Source organism: Sorex araneus, chromosome 11, assembly GCF_027595985.1.
Source record: "Sorex araneus isolate mSorAra2 chromosome 11, mSorAra2.pri, whole genome shotgun sequence".
NCBI lineage: Eukaryota > Metazoa > Chordata > Mammalia > Eulipotyphla > Soricidae > Sorex > Sorex araneus.
Window position 1 is genome coordinate 16879294 of NC_073312.1, and position 20225 is coordinate 16899518.

The window sequence follows — 20225 nt, forward strand, 5'->3', positions numbered from 1 at the left end:
AAAGTGTACTAACTGATGGCTTCCTCAATTTTATGATTCCCATAGCAGTCTCTTAACTTTATAAACACTGGAGGCAAACTGATCAGAGTTAACTGATTACTCTTTTTCAGCAACAATATGCTAAAGAATAGTTTCTTCCAGCTTTGGGATCTGTATATTCCTGTTCGGGAATTCTACTGTTTAATTTTTTCTTTTTGGTGGGAGGGGAGTAGGGTAGGTTGGGTAGTGGGTGGGTGGTGGTAGTAAAACAGTGTTTATACAATCAAAATCCTGAACATTAAGAGAAAGTCTCTATTCCAGTAATCCTTGAGTCGCTAACATGATTCATCATTTGGAAACTCTTCCCAATCTCTCACAGTAGTTGAAACAGCTAGGTTTGTATTTCCATTACCCTTAACCATTGCTTAATTAAATCCATCATTTGTTTTCCTGTATACAACTAATTTCATTCATTTTAAACACAAAGGCTCTTGCACTGTAAATCATCTAAACTTTTCCCTTCCATTTGGGACTGGTTACATGTGCAATAAAATGCTGTCAGATACTCAATTCAGTGCTTGCATATTTTACCTAAGAGGCAAAAGGCAGAAAATTGTTTCCTAAACACTCCCTCTCAGACTGGGTAGAACTAGAACACCTAGGAGATGACTGGGAAAAATCTTCCCTGGAAGGGTAACTCTCTTTGTAATCACTGATAGAAGTCTAACTCCTAAGACTGGGATAAGGTCATCTTGAATTCCTGCCTAGATGTTGCCCTGCTTAGAGGATGCCTAATAATTCAGAGATGTTCAGAAAAAGGGACTTTAAAAATGCCACGGGAGTTCATGGTGGAGAAAGGAAAATGTAGTTCTGAGGTTAAGAACTGACAGAACCAGTCCTGACTCATGCTTAAGTGTTTTGAGAACCACAGTTGAAGCAGCTGTGATATAAATTTCATGTAAGAGTTTAATACAGGGAGGCCATTCTTTGCTGTTGCACCATAGCGGGCTACAGTGAGGGGCATCATCTTGTTGTGTGAGGAAAGGCAAATTTTCAACACCACCACTACTGGTCAAGAGATGCAGTGGCAGTGGGACTGAACAGCAGTTAGTGTGTCTTCACATTCACACAACATACCACACATCTTGAATACAGAAACCATTGAGAAACTTGATCGGGCTGTGTGGGCCACTGAAATTCTTGTAAAAATTAAGGAAAGTAGAAATTCCAAGAGGAAGATGTTTTACTTTTTGGTAAATATATCAGGTGGAAGTTTAGAAATTAAAAAAATACTAACTGCAATCACCTTCATATTCTAAGTTTAAGTTTATACCAGTTAAACATGCTTTTTCTTCTTTTTTTTAAAAAAAAATTCAAGACTCATTAATTGTCAACCACAGCACATTTACAAAAATTCTACACAGCAGTGGGTAGGGTTGGGGGTACTCTGAGCAGGCACTTGGACAAGAGATAAATGGTGACAAAAAGTGGACATTCCTTTTTGTTGAAAAGATTTTTTTTAAATCACTGTGAATTACAAAGTTATAAAAGTTATTCATGATTGTGTTCAGGCATACAATGTTCCAAAGTCAATCTCTTTACCAATGTCCACTTCCTTCCATCAATGTCCCTAGGTTCCCTTCTTCCCGCCTCAGCCAGCCTCTGCTGTTTTTTTTTTTCTTTATCTTTTTTCCTGTTCTTACCCCTCCTCCTTTGAGGCACTGTGGTTTTCAATACTGTACTGACAGGGTATTATGCATGTCACTTTACCTCCTTTTATCACCTAGACCTGGTCCAGAGTGACCACTTTCATCTATCCCTGTCATAGTGGTCCCTTTCCTAACCTATCCCTCCCTACCAGTCTTACCCCAGTGGCAAGCTTCCTACTAAGGACAAGTTTTTTTGCTCTTCATTTCTACTGCCTTTGAGCTTTCGTGATTCCCCTAACTATGTTTCTTTATAACCTGTATATAAATGAACAAGTGGGCATTCTGATGGAGAGAGTGGTGTTGAGATGTTGTACACATGATATCTTGTCAATAATAATAGTAAATCATGGTACTTCAAATAAATTAGAACAATTGAAAAATTAAAAACTCTAAACATCTGATTCTATGCACTGTATCTAGCTCATTAAAAAGATTATTCAAACCACAAAAACGAGTCTGGAACTTATCTTCTTCAGTGACACATTGATCAGAAAATCCCGTACACAGATTTTCAAGATCTTCTGAACATAAAACGGTTGTGAACTATATATAAAATGGATGGATGCCTTCATACAAAAAAAGGAATGAGCATTTTACCATGATTAAGGCCAAAGGAAAATAATCTTCCAGATATGCTCATTTATCTTTATCTAAACTGCAGAAAACTTCTGAACACTTGGCAAAGTTCCATACTACTCTTCTGAAATTTTATCTTCCCGTCAAAACCAAACTCTACTTAAACAGTTCTCAGTTCAAAGCAGCTATAATCAATGTTCTTTGATTCAGTTAAAAAAATTAGCAATATCCACTACGTACTTTTCTCATTATTTACAACAACTCTAAAAATTCGGCATTATTTATTTCATTGATGAACTGTCCTAACTTTTCCCAAGAAGTATTTAAGGAGGATACCATAGTTTAAAAATGATACAAAAATATATAAGAAAAATCAACCTAAAGAAAAAAAAGTAGGAAGAAGTTTAAACAGCATCAGAAATGAAGTTAAGATGCAAAGTGCATCACACAAAATTATATACATTTCCTAGACATGGGTAAATCTCCCCCCCCACCACAGTGGTGCCAGGGATTAAATTTTCAGAGACTCGAACATGTGAAATTACCACTTTACATGTGGTATTACACATGTAAATTACACATGTAAAATTTACATGTGAAATTACACATGTAAAGTCTCACTGAGCTATATCCTGGGCTTAATGAGTCACATTTTATCTAATCCATAGCAACCAACATGAAATAAGATAATCTGTTCCATATGCTGATTTACAATGACTTCAAGATAAAAAACTAATCAGTTATCTAAGATAATCAGTTATTTATGAAAAAAAAAAGATTTTTGCTGGGTGAGATGAAAAAATTTTATTAGAAAGGTTAAACATTTTGTTCAAAGCATGAAGTAGAAATTCTCTATGGTGCCATAAAGGAATGTAAAAGTTCTTCAAAAACCATTTCTGAGGGACCAAAGAGACAGTGCAGAGCCAAAGAGACAGTACGATACTTGCCTTACTTATGAACTGAGGTTCAGTCCCAAGCATCACATCATCAGACTTTTTATTTCAGATAAGAATTCAATTATAAAAAATTAGCATTTCATCATTAATTATTTTTTAATGTTTTGAATGCCTATGAAATACTGTTCAGATACTGACAGTATAGAATTACTTTGGCTACTTAACATTTTTATCAATATAAGAAGTTTATATGAATAATATCTGGTAATCATACTATCTTTTAACAAAATCTTTATAGCTGATTCATCTGAATTTCACTGCAGAGTTGGTTTTTATTCTTTTTTTTTGTGTGTGTGTGGGGGGTGTAGTGTGTGCCACACATAGAGATACTGGGGGCTGCTCCTGGTATGTTGCTTGGAGATATCATGTGGTGTCAGGAGTAAAACCCAGGACTCCCACATGCAAAGCCTACACTTAAGACCTTTGGTTGAGCATCTCTCTAGCCCATGAGTCTCACTACAAAGTGTTGGGTGAGGCCATGATTTTCTCAAGGATGCCAAGCTAATAATGGAATGCAATGAAATATGACATCTGGAAATTTCATTTGAGCATAGGATCTTTCCCTAATTTTATCACAGCTTGGCTATATCACCGAAACCAAATGAACTAATAATGAAGCAGGCATACTGTGATTAGAAACACTGAGTAAACCTCCTAGCTACAGTCAAGGTTGTAAGGACAAAGCAAACAAAATTATATGTTAATAGATGACCATCAAAGTACTTGCCCTATTAGAACCAGGAATTTTCCTATCAAAACAAAATAAGAAACTAACTTATAAACAGGACAGCAAGTTCCCATGCTGGGCTTCTTAAGTCAGATTAAGTCAACAATTTCCTAGTGAAGAGCTACACTGAAAGACCAAAAACTGCCTCCCATCTCATACACAAAACCATAGCAAAAACTGTTTCTTGGGGCCGGAGCGATAGCACAGCGGGTAGGGCGTTTGCCTTGCACGTGGCCGACCTGGGTTCTATCCCCGGCATCCCATATTGTCCCCCAAGCACTGCCAGGAGCAATTCCTGAGTGCAAAGCCAGGAGTAACCCCTGAGCATCGCTGGGTGTGACCCAAAAAGCAAAAAAAAAACAAAAAACAAAAAACAAAACTGTTTCTTCTCAGATACAGAAGATCAAAGAGGAGTGGGGTTGTTATACCTTGAATATGTGAACACAGATGAAAAAGAATGTCCATGATGCGTAAAACCTTTAAAATCAAAATACAGGGCCAGGGAGATAACTCAAATCTAGAGTGTGTGTCTTGGATGGATTAGGACTCTAGTTCAATACCCAGCACTACATGGCCTGCCATACATGTACCACCAGGAGTAGCACTGGTAACTCCTAAATGCCACTTGGCCTGGGCAGCTCCATCTCACTAAGTTCAAGCACCAAATCATCAGGTTGACTTATCACTGGGAGTTGTTCCTGAGCACTGTTTGACAGTACCACCCCTTGCCCCCCCCCACCCCCAAGAAAACCAAGGTGCACTTCCCACAGCCGCTGCCATATTGACTTATCCCCTGATGCCTTTTCAGATTCATGACCACATCTCTAGGAGATGCAAGCCAATTTGCTTGGACACACTGGTCTCCCATCTGAAAATTCATGAAAATTCTTGGGGTGCTCTTAGGAGGGAGGTGGGCAGAGTCCCTGCCCTGCTGAAGCCCTGGCAGCTGCACACATCCCACTGCTGCTGCCATGCCAATGGCCTGAATTCACTGTTCCATTAATAATCTTTGCAGAAAAACCAAACTGCAAAAATTCCAGGTATCCCAGTGTTCAGGCTGAGAACTCTGGGTGTTCTGGGAATGGGGGCCGGCAGCCAAATTCCACAGTACTGAAATTCCAGTAGAAACACACCAAATTAGTTGGGAAAGTAACATAGAAGCCAACTAAACTCAACAAACTAAAAACAAAAGCACAGCAGGCTCAACTAGCAACAAACAGCTTAGTAAATGCTCAGACTAGGATTTAGCCTATGGTGAGATATAACAATTTTCATAAATTTTCTTTTACTGAAGTAATTCTGTAATTCCTTAAGCCAATTAGTTTTAACAAGTGATATAAAATAAATTATTGTGTGCCTGCTAAGAGGGCAGGCTTCAGGGGTGGTTGGGAAAATAGGGATAATGGTGGAGGGAAGGTCACTCTGGTGGTGGGATTGGGGTTGGAAGATTGAAAGCCTGTAATTCAAACTGTATAACAAACAACTTCGTAAATGATGGTGTTTAAATAAAGTAATAAAAATAAAACATATCTTAATTGCTATTTTCTCCTTAAGTCTCTCTTTTAATCACTCCAGTTAGGAGGATCTCCATATCTCTTCCTTTCTCTTGCCTCTCCACTCTTTTACACATTTATTTCATACTACATTTAAGTGCCTATCATATTACTGTGATTCTTTTTGACTCTACTGAGACTGTGTTTTTTTACATCTCTAGAGTTTCCCTGAGTGTCGTTTAATGCTCATTAAAGCAGTACATTTTCCCCTTGGAGAGATGAGGAAAGAAAATAAAGAATATGATCTCAATATTTATTGAGTTAATGACAGTAAAGATTAATTTCAGAGTTATGAGCACTGGGATCTGAGTGTCTAAACAGTGCAACTGCATTAGCTTATCACTTGAATGAGAAATCCCTTCTATGAATCTGTCCATCATATATTGGTATAAATCAATCTAGTTTTTAGAAATAAGAAATGAATCTTCGGGGTGGTGTGGGGAAAAAGAAATGAATCTTCACTGAATGTAACTCAGTTTTAAAAGTGACATTTTAATTCAAACAAAATACTGCTGGCAAACTTAGCTTGTCCTCAGATTTTAGTTTGGATGGCTGTACCCTCAAACACATATCTAAAAAAATACTGCAAAACATCTGTCAGATAAAAATCAAAATGCTTCAATTGCATTGAGGGTAAGTCAGCCTTATCTAAATTTATACCCATTCATTCTATACATTTTCTCTCAATATTGAGGAAATAGTCATTTAAATTTTGAATTCATAAGGAATTCATAAAATAAACTTGAAAAATATAGGAAAAACAAGGATTTTAGATTTAAGTAAGCCAACAGTAAATTTTAAGTAAATACATAGCCATGTATACTATACACCAAAAGTAGTATTAACTTGAAGTGCCCCATCTTAAAGCTTCTACATCATAGATCAAAACTTTTAAGACATAGTGGCTATAGACAAAATTTTTCTTTGGGTCCACATCTGGCAATGCGACTCCTGGCTCTGTAGTCTGTAGCTGCTCCTAACGGTGCTCTGGGGACCATGCAGTATTGAGGATTAAATCTGGGGCTTCCATATGCAATGCATTACACTCTAGACCTTTGAGCCATCTCCCCAGCCCAAGAAAAAAGCCTTTTTTTTTTTCTCCCAATAATGAAAAAGAAGGGCTGGAGTGATAGCACAGTGGGTAGGTCGTTTGCCTTGCACACGGCTGACCCAGGTTCAATTCCCAGCATCTTACATGGTTTCCTGAGCACTGCCAGGAGTAATTCCTGAGTGGTGCAGAGTGCATCGCTGGGTGTGACCCAAAAAGCAAAAAAAAAAAAAAAAAAGAAAAGAAAAGGAAACTGGTTAAAAGAAACTGACATGATGCATTTATTTCAGTTGATGTGAAAACATACTGATTTATCAGCACTGTCAAATTAGCAAAATCAAAAAACGGTTAAAATCTAAAGTATCAGAGATGGATTTTAGATATCCACGTCTGGATGATCTTTTACTCCTAATAATTACTGAAGAGAAACCCAAGAGGAACAGAAAAGAAAAAAGATTATAGACTTGTGCTCCTGTGGTACCCTGCAATTATGTCACTAGATCTCTTCTAAAGCAGGGATTAGAAGTATAACAAACTTAGAATTTACCCACAAAGAAATGCATTCTTGGGCCAGAGAGATAGATAGTACAGGGGTTAAGGTTCTTTCCTTGCAGAAGGCTGATCCAGATTTGATGTCTGGCACCACATGGCCCACTGAGCACTGCCAGGAATGATTCCCAAGCAGACTCAGGAGTAGCCATGAGCACAGCTGGGTGTGGTACAGTCTCTCCCCACTATTTATATATATTCAGTGAATATATACAAAAACACATATATTCATTGAAAATAGATTACCACTATTCCTGTTAAAAGGAAGAAAAAGAAATAAAGCAAATTTTGGGGATGTTTTTCCCTTGTATCTAAGTCTTAATACAAAACTAAAGGTTAGCATAATATATCTTTTTAAGGTTGGTATATTAATAAATGAAAACAATTAATGACGAATACTTGTGTCTCTACCTCCTAAGGTAACTAGAAAAATCATAGTGAATTTGACCCACTGTTCTACTTAAGTTGCCTGTCAACATTTTTTTTTTGGGTTTTTGGGTCACACCCGGTGATGCACAGGGGTTACTCCTGGCTCATGCACTCAGGAATTACTCCTGGCGGTGCTCGGGGGACCATATAGGATGCTGGGAATCGAACCTGGGTCGGCCGAGTGCAAGGCAAATGCCCTACCCGCTGTGCTATTGCTCCAGCCCCCCCCCCCCCCCCGTCAACATTTTAGATCTTAATTACGGTGACCGTTTAACATCTGTTTTTCCTCCCATCTTCACATGCCCGTAGCATTACACTTTGTTTAACAGCACTGCCCTGTTACTGGGAATAGCGAGGGAACTGGGGCACTGGCTCAATGGTGAGGCTCCTGCTTTGCAGCTACGGGGTACAGGTTCAATCTCTGGCACACAGCAGTCAGGAGAGTGTGAGCACTGTAACCAAGTGCCTGTGAGCTCAGCTCATTGAAGCAGCTGCAACAATGAAGGGAAGGGATAGGAATGCCATGTGCTTTAGCTATCACCAACCTATGTCCCCATTGCCCCATTTTTTTCAGACTAACAGTGCACACTTCTCTCAACAGTCTACATTGTCTCCTGCAGCAATAATATGTCAGGCATATGTTTCTTTTTCTGAAATCCACTGTTTTCCACACTAAGTAGTTAAGTTCAGCAGGGGACTTTCTGGGTAACTTTTAGTTGTTAATGACTCAAAGCCTACCGAACTATTTATATATACATTGATCAGTGAGTTCTGAATTTTTGTGTTCTAAATAATTATTGTGACAGCATGCTCTTTGTTTTACAGCATGCTTTAACCTTGGTAAAATATCACATAATTCCAACAAAATTCTCTGGACATTGTATTCTAGGATAAAGGGGTAAATTAAAATGTAGCCCTTTACTCCATTCTTTCCTTTGTTCCATTTTCATTCTTTTCTTTTCTCCCCTCCCTCACTTTCATCCATCTACCCATCTCTAATTTTTCACACACACACACACACACACACACACACACACACACACACACACACAGTTGCATGTAAGTTTTCTTCAACCATTCAACATAGATGGTTGAAGAAAACTTAGAGATTCTTTTAACTGAATTAACTAGAGTCTCTTGCCAAATTAGGTTTTTCCATTGGCATGTAAGACAATACATTCTTAAATTTTAAAAAGATATGACAATGGGGGTCAGGATAAGGCAAGTTCTCTTTTCTTAACCCCACCCCCACCCCATATTTTCTTGGCGCAAGGTATTTTGATGTATCTGTCATCTCAATTCAAAGACACTCTGAAAACTTTGGAGACTTCTTGAACTGTATTAATTTGAAAATGAACAAAATAATGAAAAATATCTGGGTGGATTTCTCCTTTGTTTTGAATAGTCATTTATAGGTTAGGGAGTAAAGTTTCCTACCCCACTCCAATTTTTACTAGGTACTGTGATTTACAACAGTGTTAACAACCAAGTTTCAAGCAAACCATATCCCAACACCTGGTATGAATTTTGAGTTAAAATTCTGACTTCACTATTTAACTAAACTATAAAAACTTCAGCAAGTTATTTAACGTCTCTAAATTTCAGCTTATTAGTCTATAAACTAAGGATATTAATACTTCTTTGACTGAGATATTTGAAGATTTAACTCAGATTAGATATATAATAGGGGATTGGAACACTGTAAGTGCTTAATTTAAAAAAGTATTATAGTAATTTTAATTACTTTTTCTTGATTTCTTCCTAAATGAACTCAAAGGAAAGACAGGAAATAAGAGAGAAAGGAAAGAAAGAAAGAAAGAAAGAAAGAAAGAAAGAAAGAAAGAAAGAAAGAAAGAAAAAGAGAGAAAGAAAGAAAGAAAAAGAAAGAAAGGAAGAAAGGAAGGAAGGAAGGAAGGAAGGAAGGAAGGAAGGAAGGAAGGAAGGAAGGAAGGAAGGAAGGAAGGAAGCAGGCATAGGGCCAGAGCAATAGTACAGCAGATATGAAGTTTACCTTGCATGTGGCTGACCTATGTCCGATCCCTGGCACCATGCATGTCAAGAGTAATCCCTGAACACAGAGTCAGGAGGAAGCCCTGAGCACTGCCAGGTGTGGCCCCAAAACAAAAATTAAAATTTGTCATTTACGAAAACAAATTATTAACATGTTTTTTATTGGTTCTGCGTTTTGTCTAACAGAGTGAATCCCCAAATTCACAGGATACCACACACTTTAATTGTACTGATACAAACACTTCAAATTTAGGCTGAAAGTGATTTGAAAGAAAAGACTATTAACAAAATAGCTCTTTGAACTTCCCAAACCTCCAGAAGAACAAGTAGGCTGATTAAAAATAGTTGCAAACAAAAAAACGGAGAACTTGTCTTCAGTAGGAAACTTACCACTGGGGTGGGGAGGGTGAGTGAGGGACCTTGGGACAAGGGTGACAGGAAGTGGACTCATGGGAGGAGGGTGTGGTTCTGTAACAGTTAATGTATAAAATCTTACAATCAACAGTTTGTAAAACATAGTGCCCCAAATTGAAAAATTACAAAAAATTGCAAATACCTGTGATCTAATAAACCTACTCTGCATGGGTTTTGTAAGGCAAATAAACTAGAGCCAACAGGCAGGCTATTATTTTTATTTTAAATTTTTGGTTTTTGGGCCACACCCAGCAATGCTCAGGACTTAAGCCTACTATGCTACCAGGGATCACTGCTGGAGGGCTTTGGGTACCATATGTAGTGCTGGGGATCAAACCAGGTTCGGCAACATGCCAGGCAAGTGTCTTATCTCCGTATTCACTCACTCACTCATTCATTTTCTCTCTCTCTCTCCCCCTCTCCCTCTTCCCTACCCCCTCCCTCCCCCCCACCCCCCTCTCTCTCCCTGTTAATAAGGCAAGCACTTGCATGGCGATCCAAATTTATTGAACTACTGATGCTAAGTTATGCAAAATTGCACCACTTTAATAAAAGTTTTGTTTACATTTGGCCATCTCCAAGTTGTTGTAACATAAGGTTGGTCAATTTAAATAATGTGGCTCCCTGTTGAGTAGACAGCTCTGTTATTTTTAAATAAATTATGATCATGCACCGAACATTCCTCCCTTCAAAAGGTGGGGGTTATTTACTCTCCCCTTAATATGGGCTTAATGAGTGAATAATTTCTAACTATTAACTGTGGTGGAAGTAATGGTATGTAATATTTGAAATGGTCATGAAAGTCGCAAGTTTCTTTTTTCTCTCACTCAAATGCTTGCTGTGTGTGGGAATATTCAAACAGCATTAGGTAAAGGTTCATGAGGCAAGGAACTATATCCTTCTGCTCACTAGTTTTTATTTTTCTTTTGCGGGAAGAGGGTGTTATGGAGAGGCAGAGATAGGGCTTACTCCTGGCTCGCTCTTGGTTGAGCTTGAAAGGCTATAGGATACTGGGGATTGAACCTGGATCAGTTGCATGCAAGGCAAGCCCCCTCTCTGCTGTTCTGTATCTCCGGCCTAATGTCCACTGGTGTTTTACCACTGGTCCACCCAGGTGTAGAAAGGCCGAAAAACCATTGTTTCTACTGCCTTTGTTAAAACTGCCAGTGTAACCAAGTGTAAGAAGTACTATCTTAAAATGTGGCAGGAAGATAAATTTATCTACCTTTCCAAGTCTTTCAAAAACAAGATTTAAAATATTAGCTAGTAAAAATAAAGGGTAAATTGAAGAGACAGTTCAGGGGTTAAGGGCTTGCCCTGCGTGTGGCAGAAGCCCAGTTCAATCCTTGGACACTGCATATGCTTCTCTCCACACTACCAGGAGTAATCTCTGAGCAGAGTCAGAGAAGTCCTGAGCACCACTGGGTGCTCAACAACAAAAACCAACAAATCTAGGGAAAAACGATCAGTAATCAAATCTTTAATATTTGGGGGCGGGGGGGGGATGGTTTAGGGATACAACTGGAAGTGTTTGGGTGCTATTCCTGGCTCTGTTCTTGGGGGGTCACTTCTGGCAGTATTTAGGGGAACATATGATGTTGGGATCAAATCAGAGTCAGTCACACTGAAGAAAAGCTCCTTAACCCCTATACTATCTCCCTAGCCCTCTATAAATCCCCCCCCCCCTTTTTTTGAGTAAAACAGATTTTATTTGAAGGGTTTTAAGGTGTGGAGGGAGAGAGGGTGAAAGAGAGAGAGTAACACACTCAAGAGAAAATGCGGACTTCTCAAGGGGGGAGAGAGCCCCTACACACATCATAGCATTAGACATGAAAGCATGAAAGTACACATCTCAAGAGGGGAGATGCAGGCGACACAAGTGCTCGGGTGATACATGAGCTTGGCCGTGTGGGCGCAAGCAACACTTGGGCTCAGGCAGCATATGCGCCGCCCTCTATAAATCTTCTAAACCTTTATTATTTCTCACTGTATTAAAAATGATCACTCTTGGTAAAGGAATATGAAATGTCAGCATATATGTCCACCTTTCCTATTATTTCATTAAATTCCCCAATACACGAATAATATTGATATTTTAAAGTATAAAAAATTAAAGAATCTACTCAAGGTTATGCTGCCTTTAGATCAGTGGAAAAATTACAAAACAAAAACACAGTAACTTTACAGTTAGAATGAAAAGGTCTTCTATGGAATAACTTTCAAAACAGTGTCAATATTTACAACCTCGAAAAAAATCTGAACTTTATCTCATCCTGTCAGTTTTAATTGTTACTGGAGCAGAGAGACAGTACAGGGGTGAAGGTGACTGCCTTGTGTGCTGCTGATCCCAGTCCAATCCCTGGCACTACATGGGTCCTCTGAGCAATGCCAAAGTGACCACCAAGAATAGGAGTAGACTCCAACACTTCTGGGTGTGACCCCACCCTCCTGACTCCAATAAAAAATTATGTTACTATCATTTGGCTAACAAGTTAGTTTTTGTGCTTAGGAGTGATTCTTTGTGTGCCCGGGGGACCATACGTGGTGCCAGGGATGAAACCAGAGTCAGCTGGATGCAAAGTAAGCAGCTTACCTACTACACAGTCTCTCCAGCCCCCAAAGCAGGTTCTTAGTATATGTAGTTTGATATAAGTAATTAAAATTCATGTTTTCAGATATTTTTAAACATACAAACTCAGGCTTTCAGTTGAAAGGACCTGAGTGTCAAATCTTTCAGGCTGACTTCTTTAGTTAACTTCCTTTCCACTGGAGAAGGATTTCTGGAAAGTATAGCTTGAGGGACCAGATGTAGTATAGTGGTTCGAGTCCAAGGATGCACCTGACCTGGCACTAGATGACCTTCAAAATATCTCTGAATGTGGACCTGAAGGTCCCTGAGAACTGATGGTTCCCAGTGCCACAGGGCCCTTGAGTCTTTTTTCTTTTTTTCTTTTTGGGTCACATCCAGTGATGCTCAGGGGTTACTCCTGGCTCTGCACTCAGGAATCACTCCAGAACCATATGGGATGCCAGGGATCAAAGCCGGGTCAGCCGTGTGCAAAGTAAATGCTCTACCCGCTGTACTATCACTCTGGTCCCCAGGGCCCTAGCACTGAACCGCTGACTGGTTGACAAAGTATCACAGTGAGTGGCTCCCCAGTCTCTTGAGTACTGTTTGGAAGGCAACCCCCTGCTCCCCAAATTAAAAATAAAGACAACTACAAATTTAAGCTATGTTTATATTCTTCAAAGCCTATTTGCTTTTATAACTTGTAGCTATTTTTATCTATACTTTGATATATAGCTTGTAGTTGCTTTTGGCTAGGCCTCTGGTATAAAGAATTACCCAGAATGGAATTCCTATTCAGCTTTGGACTCTATCTCTGTGAATTAACAAGGGCACAAAAGAATTTACCCAACAAGGTGACCTCAGACACTCCTATGTCTTGGCACTTATTTAATACCTATGCTTGAAATCTAATGTAACTTTACCCTGGTATCATGTATTTATATTACTGAACTCTGACTAAAGGGGCCTATAATTTCATTATGTATGAAGTTATTAATTTATACTGCTCCCTTTTCCTTTTTCTCTTTTTTAAAAAAGTAGTCTGGAAGTACAGTTTTATTTATTCTTTTTGGGTCACACCGGCAATGCTCAGGGGTTACTCCTGGCACTGTACTCAGGAATCACCCCTGGCAGTGCTCAAGGGACCATATGGAATGCCAGAGATCAAATCCAGGTTTGCCGAATGCAAAGCAAACGCCCTACCCACTATACTATTGCTCCGGTCCTCTGTACCTTTTTACCAATCTGTTTTCTTACTTTCTATCACTTATTATAACAAGGATTCCAGAGAAAAGTAAAAATTATGGCCTCCTAATTTCAACTCACAGGACTTTGCAAGATTTGAGTAACTCGTTTCCTCTGCTCCATCATATTGAAGTCTTGTCGCAGATCAGGAGACATGTTCCGCTCCCGAATGTATTCCGGGTCATTTTCATTGATGCGGTCAAAATACCTCTCTTTATGAGGCATGCTGGGAGGAGGAGGAGTGGTGATCACACTTTGGCTGGCATCTGCACTCATGCTTCAATTCTGCTGATTCCTCTTGTTATCTGCATTAATAAACACAAAGGAGGACATTCACGATAAATTTCTTATAAAAATTTTAATTTTATAAGGGTCAAGTACAGCTTTATAACAGCCCTCAGAGTACAAGGTACAACTTTCATTAAAAAGTAGTTTCTGTTCCCGGCGCGCCTTCCGCCCAGAGATGAACCAAGAGCCGCGGCACGAGAAGCAGAGCCTCCCTCCTACTGACTGTGATCCTGAGGTCTCCTAACCCATTTTGGCCCCAGAGCAGACTCTTGCAGCCATGCATTTTGACTGCGAACTGAACTACAACCTCGTGCAGCCCGGGAAGGGATTTTTTTCCCTCTCCACCCCATTTTTCTGAGCGAAAATGGCGGCAGCGGCGGCAGCCACGCGGTGAGAGCCACCCTCTAAGACCCCTACACCAGGAGGTAGGACTCTCTTTAGTGACGTAGCCTGTAGGTGATCCTGGGAGGGGAGGTGTTCCCGGCGCGCCTTCCGCCCAGAGATGAACCAAGAGCCGCGGCACGAGAAGCAGAGCCTCCCGCCTACTGACTGTGATCCTGAGGTCTCCTAACCCATTTTGGCCCCAGAGCAGATTCTTGCAGCCATCCATTTTGACTGTGAACTGAGCTAAAATATTAGAAACCCAAAACCGCGCGGCCGCGATAGCGGCCGCGCGGACTCAAAGTCTTCACCTTTACCAAGGAAGAGAAATTATTAGATGATGCTTATTCAGCAGGCCTGATTGTTGGGGGAAATTTCTAATCAACAATAGTGAGTTCTGTATGGAAATATGAAATGTACTCAATATGTAGAGAGAATAATGGGAATATCATCAGCTACTTAGATGGGGGGAGGGGTGGGAGGGGGGTTTATTGGGGTTCTTGGTGGTGGAACGGGTGCACTGGTGAAGGGATGGTGGTTTAATCAGTATTTGACTGTGACTTAAACCTGAAAGCTTTGTATTTTTTTTGTTTTCACGGTGGTTCAATAAAATATTTCTTAAAAAAAAAAAAAGTAGTTTCTGGAGGGATGGGGTTTAAATCATTATATGACTGAGACTTATACCTGAAAGCTTTGTATTTTTTTTCACGGTGATTCAATATAACAAAATAAAAAAAAAAAGTAGCTTCTGGGGCTGGAGCAATAGCACAGTGGGTAGGGCATTTGCCTTGCACATGGCTGATCCAGGTTCAATTCCCAGCATCCCATATGGTCCCCCAAGCACCGCCAGGAGTAATTCCTGAGTGCATGAGCCAGGAGTAACCCCTGTGCATCGCCGGGTGTGACCCAAAAAGAAAAAAAAGAAAAAAAAAAGGAGCTTCTCAATTTGGAGAGATAATACAGGGGTTAAGATGGTTGCCTTGCATGCAGCTCACCCTGGTTCGATGCCTGGCATTGCACAGGTATCCCGAGTGCTGTGTTCCAGAGTGACTCCTGAACATGGAGTAAGGAACAGCCTCTAAGCATTTCCTAAGCATGAACAACAACGGGGCGACAGCTGTTCATAAGTACAGAGTGAATAAAAAATTATGGCTTGGGGCTGGAGCAATAGCACAGCAGGTAGGGCCTTTGCCTTGCACGCGGCCGACCCGGGTTCGATTCCCAGCATCCCATATGGTCCCCTGGGCACCACCAGGGGTGATTCCTGAGTGCAGAGACAGGAGTTAACCCCTGTGCATCGCCGGGTGTGACCCAAAAAGCACGCAAAAAATTATGGCTTAATTATGACTTAGTAGTCATAATTAATATTGATTTTTTAGAAGAAATAATCCCCAAATATTTTAAAGTAAAATGACACATAGAAGACTGGTTTATTTTCACTATTAGTGAGTACTGTGCCTAGGGCTTCTTTTTCCTCTTACAGTTTTATGTTCAATAAAATGTAATGATAGACACTTTATACTAAACATAATTATTAGTGATATGTAGGATAATCCTTGATTTTATGCCAGAAGAATAATTCACTTGTGCTTTGCTACAGCTGAGCACCTAGCCAACTAAAGCTGGATCAACAGGACAGTGACTTAGCATCCTCCTCCCCAACCTGTGATGAAGCTGATGAAGTAATCAAGCTCAGCATTTCTCAAATTATTTAGGGTGAAGGATTTTCTCCAATTCATCATTGGCCAGTATTTTTGTTTAATAAAAAACAATACACTTGGATAGAGTAACAATGTCAAGTTCCTAATGCTTAATATCCTATTCTGGATTTGTTACTAACTTGAAACAGTTTGTAGACTGGCAGTGGGGGGCCTGGTCTGCATGGTATTGATGTAGCAGACAGCATCATGACTACCAACTAAAGTAATACTTCCTCCAACTTTTAGAAGAGGTGATAAGGCACAAGCCTGCGTCAAGAGAAAAGGAGACAACTGAGCACTGAAAAATGTGTCCCTTCCCAGGTTTTTTATTTTTATTTTTTGGTTTCGATTTGTTTGTAGGACACACTGCGTGGTGCTCAGGGCTTGCTCCTGGCTCTGTACTCAGGAGTCACTTCTTGTCGGAGACTGAACCCAGGTTGGCCCTGGGCAAGGCAAATAACCTACCCACTGTACTATCTCTCAGGCCCCTAAGGTATTTTTTGTTTTGTCTGTTTTAGGGGCATACCTGGCAGTGCTATGAGACTATTCCTGCTGGTGGTCAGGGGACCATGTGGTGATGACTGAACCTAGGCCTCTTACATGCAACCTATGGAATGTCGTCTCATCTTACTATTATCCAAAAACACAGTGCACAGAGTATCAAGTGTAAGAAATTTTTTTCTGCTCATATCCTGCTGTAATACAAGTTTCAGAGGTCTAACCACTCTGAAGTCTAATTTTCTTAGAAGCTGTTTAGAACATCATTTTTACTCCTTCAAAGAGTTTACTGTAAGCAGATAGGAATTTCAAGGAGAATTATTATTTTTTTTAAAAGAGCAAACTCATCTATATAAGGAACTGTCAAACTGTCTTTTAATAGCAAAGTACAGACAAAGCAGGTATTCAGTTATTGGGACATGATTTAATAAGGAAATGAATTGTTTTAGTTTACCAAACAAACTAAAGTTTGTTTCTTAAGCCATTTAAAAAGAACAGTACATTAATTGTTGCCTTTAATTGGATTTTATGTTTGCCTCATCTCTGAAATCATTAGTTAGCTTAATGGAAAATACATTTAGATAATAAGTTAGAGTCCAACTGAGTTTTCTGGTGCTTATAAAATAGTTTCATTAAAACAGTAAAAATTATTAATAAATTTTTTTTAAAAAAGTAAAAAGTAGAAACAGTAATAATAGATGTATCCTGTCATTCTAGGATTGATATAAGACACTAATAATTGAAAAACTATTAAACAAAATCTTAGCTTATAGTTTGAAGAACTCGTGATGATGAAAGCATTATCAGATGAGTAAGTTAAAGATGAGCTAGCTAACCATCCATTACATCAGGGATAAATTATAAATGTTTAATAACTTATAGTTCATAACATTCCTTATTCTCTCTTTACAACTACAAAATGATAATCTGGAGTTCAGTGGACTAAACAACCTGCCCAGAATCACACTGCTTACTTAAGTCATCTAATAGTCAAAGTCAATTTGTTTAGTACTCCACTTTAAAACGGCACACATTCCCTTAAATATCGTGTAACAAAGGACTACAAAATTTGTGCACTTTTAGTCTGTCTATACACTGTCCTGAATATTAAATGGAGCTTATAAAATCTTTCAAAAAAAAATAAGAACATGATACCAGAAAGGAAAATAAGATTAAAACATCTTAGGGGCTGGGGCAATAGCACAGTGGGTAGGGCGTTTGCCTTGCATGCGGCCGACCCGGGTTTGATTCCCAGCATCCCATATGGTCCCCTGAGCACCACCAGGAGTAATTCCTGAGTGCATGAGCTGGGAGTAAACCCCTGTGCATTGCCAGGTGTGACCCAAAAAGCAAAAAAAAAGATCAAAACATCTCAAATATTCTTTCCGTTAAAACGTTTATATTTATACTGGCTTTTAAATATATTTCAGTTTTACACATTTAGAATAAGAATGTGGACTTTATATTAGGGTATAGAAATAAAGTAAAAGTATAGTAGTTGTTCTTCTACATAGATTCTTCTTCTATACATAGATTTTAAAATCAATCAGAAGCCAACGGAATTTGTAATTTTATATACCAACTACTAATTGAACTGTTACTTCAAACATTGAAAAAAAATTAATATATGTCAGATTATCTGAACACAAGTAGAAATTAGAAAAAGGTATGAGAAAACCTTACAACATCATTTCTATCAACATACACATGGACTATTAAGATGCAGTGTATTGGGGCTGCAATGGGTAACCTCCCCTCACCTCCCTCTGCTTCTGGAAATTTTGGCAGCTATGTCCATGTCCCACCACTGCCACCATATAAGCTCATCTACTGGCCTTGTTTCAGAGACTCAAATAAATCTCAAAAGAGCTCACCTAGCCACAAAAGTTTCTCAGATACTTGTTCCCAGTTGAGACCTATGGGGCACTCTCAAAGGGGGTTGGGCCAGCTCCTGTCTCTACAAAGCTCTCACAGCTGCTCTCACATCCCAGAGCTGCAGCTTAGTTAAAAAATTTAACTCCATCTGGATTGCGCAGTTAAGAACTCTGAATTTTCTCTAGCATGCGGCCACATTCGTGGCCATGTGACAGCTCTAATATCTACAACACAGTTAAACAGACCTTTACAAATAATTTTTTTCTACAAACTAGTTTTAGGACTCACATTTTAGGTCCTTGTGCTGGAATAAATTCAACATCACAGCAGTAGATGGATGGGATGTAACATAGCAACCAACTAGTCTTGACTGACAAAAACATTAACACAGAAGGTTAATTTGAGACTAAAGCTTAAGAAACCTGCAGACAAGGGCTTATTGTTCTGATGATGAGATACAGCAATTTTTGCAAACTTTCCTCTTGGAAACATTTTTTGATCATTCACTTAGCCATTCAGGAGTAACAATATAAAATAAATTATTTTCAGCCTGCTGTGGGGGAAGGCTTGAGGAATGGTTGGGAAAATGGAGACAATGGTGGAGGAAAGGTGACAATGGTGGTGGGATTGGGGATGGACTACTGAATGCCTGTAACAAATCATCATGAACAACTTTGTAAACCATGGTGTTTTAAAGTGGGGAAAAATATACAATGTTATGTCAAATTAGAACTCAACAGAGCTAGAAAAAAATATAAGAGGCAAAGTGGTTTTGCTAAGTGTGTACACAGGAAATCTTTCTGGAAGATTATGCTATCTAATAGAAAATACTTAGTAAAGAATTTGACCCAGTATAAAAATAAGTGATTTATATGCTTAGGGGGAATCTCTAAACTAGAATGAAACTGATAAATGAGTCATCCTGCAGCACAGTAAAATAACTTAATATGAATGTCATGGGTTCTCTTTCTTTCACTCAACAATATTTATGGAACAACCACTTTCTGTTGGGCACTGCACAACAGGAATAGATAAAATGTTGGACCAAATCCCTCTGTGGCTTCAAGTCTAATTCAGAAATTTCTATAGCCCAGTGAAACAGATTCTACTAATACAGAGGGGAAGAACCCAGAGGACTTACATTTTCTCACGCCAAAGTAGGTACATGCTCAGGGAAGTGGCAAATGCCAGGAAATACAGTTAGAAGCAAGATAAATCTAGCATGTTTTATAGGATCAGTGCCGCTTAAAGATTTAATGTTTAATATACAATTATTTTATATAATTATTATACAAAACTCTAATTTTATACTGGTGACTTGAAACATTTCAATAAATTAGTTGAGTCAGAAGAGTTTTAAAGAAATGGGTGACTTTCCTGCCAGTCTAGAAGGCAACTAGGAAGGAAATCTTTCTAAAAGATATCACGCAAGTGAAGTATTTCCTATCATTGCTCAGCAGGTTGCTTAACTGTGTGTTGAAAACTGAGCTTCCAAAGAAAAAACTTAAAGAGGTATAAGGAATCATTACTTCTTAATAAACATACCAATTCTCCCCCCTCCGAAGTTTACTAAAAGGTTTTCTCATAGAATTTTGTAATGAAGTTAAACTGTTTTAAGTAGCGTAGGAAATCAAGCCTATGTCACTCACTAATATAAAGCTAAATGCATTATTTTTATAGGAACTGGGGAAAATGCAATTTAAGGAAAACTGCAATAAT

General features: G+C 39.0%; 1 protein-coding gene across 7 annotated transcripts in view; it reads right to left on the reverse strand.

Moving 5' to 3' along the window:
* Nucleotides 1–20225, reverse strand: part of ADD3 (adducin 3) — a 142487-nt gene that overhangs the window by 24377 nt on the left and 97885 nt on the right. For all 7 annotated transcript variants that reach the window (XM_055118997.1, XM_055119002.1, XM_055118998.1 and 4 more), the window contains exon 2: nucleotides 13846–14069. In XM_055118997.1, the coding sequence (XP_054974972.1) occupies nucleotides 13846–14040 (195 nt within the window). In that variant the 5' untranslated portion in view covers nucleotides 14041–14069. The remainder of the gene's footprint in view (nucleotides 1–13845; nucleotides 14070–20225) is intronic.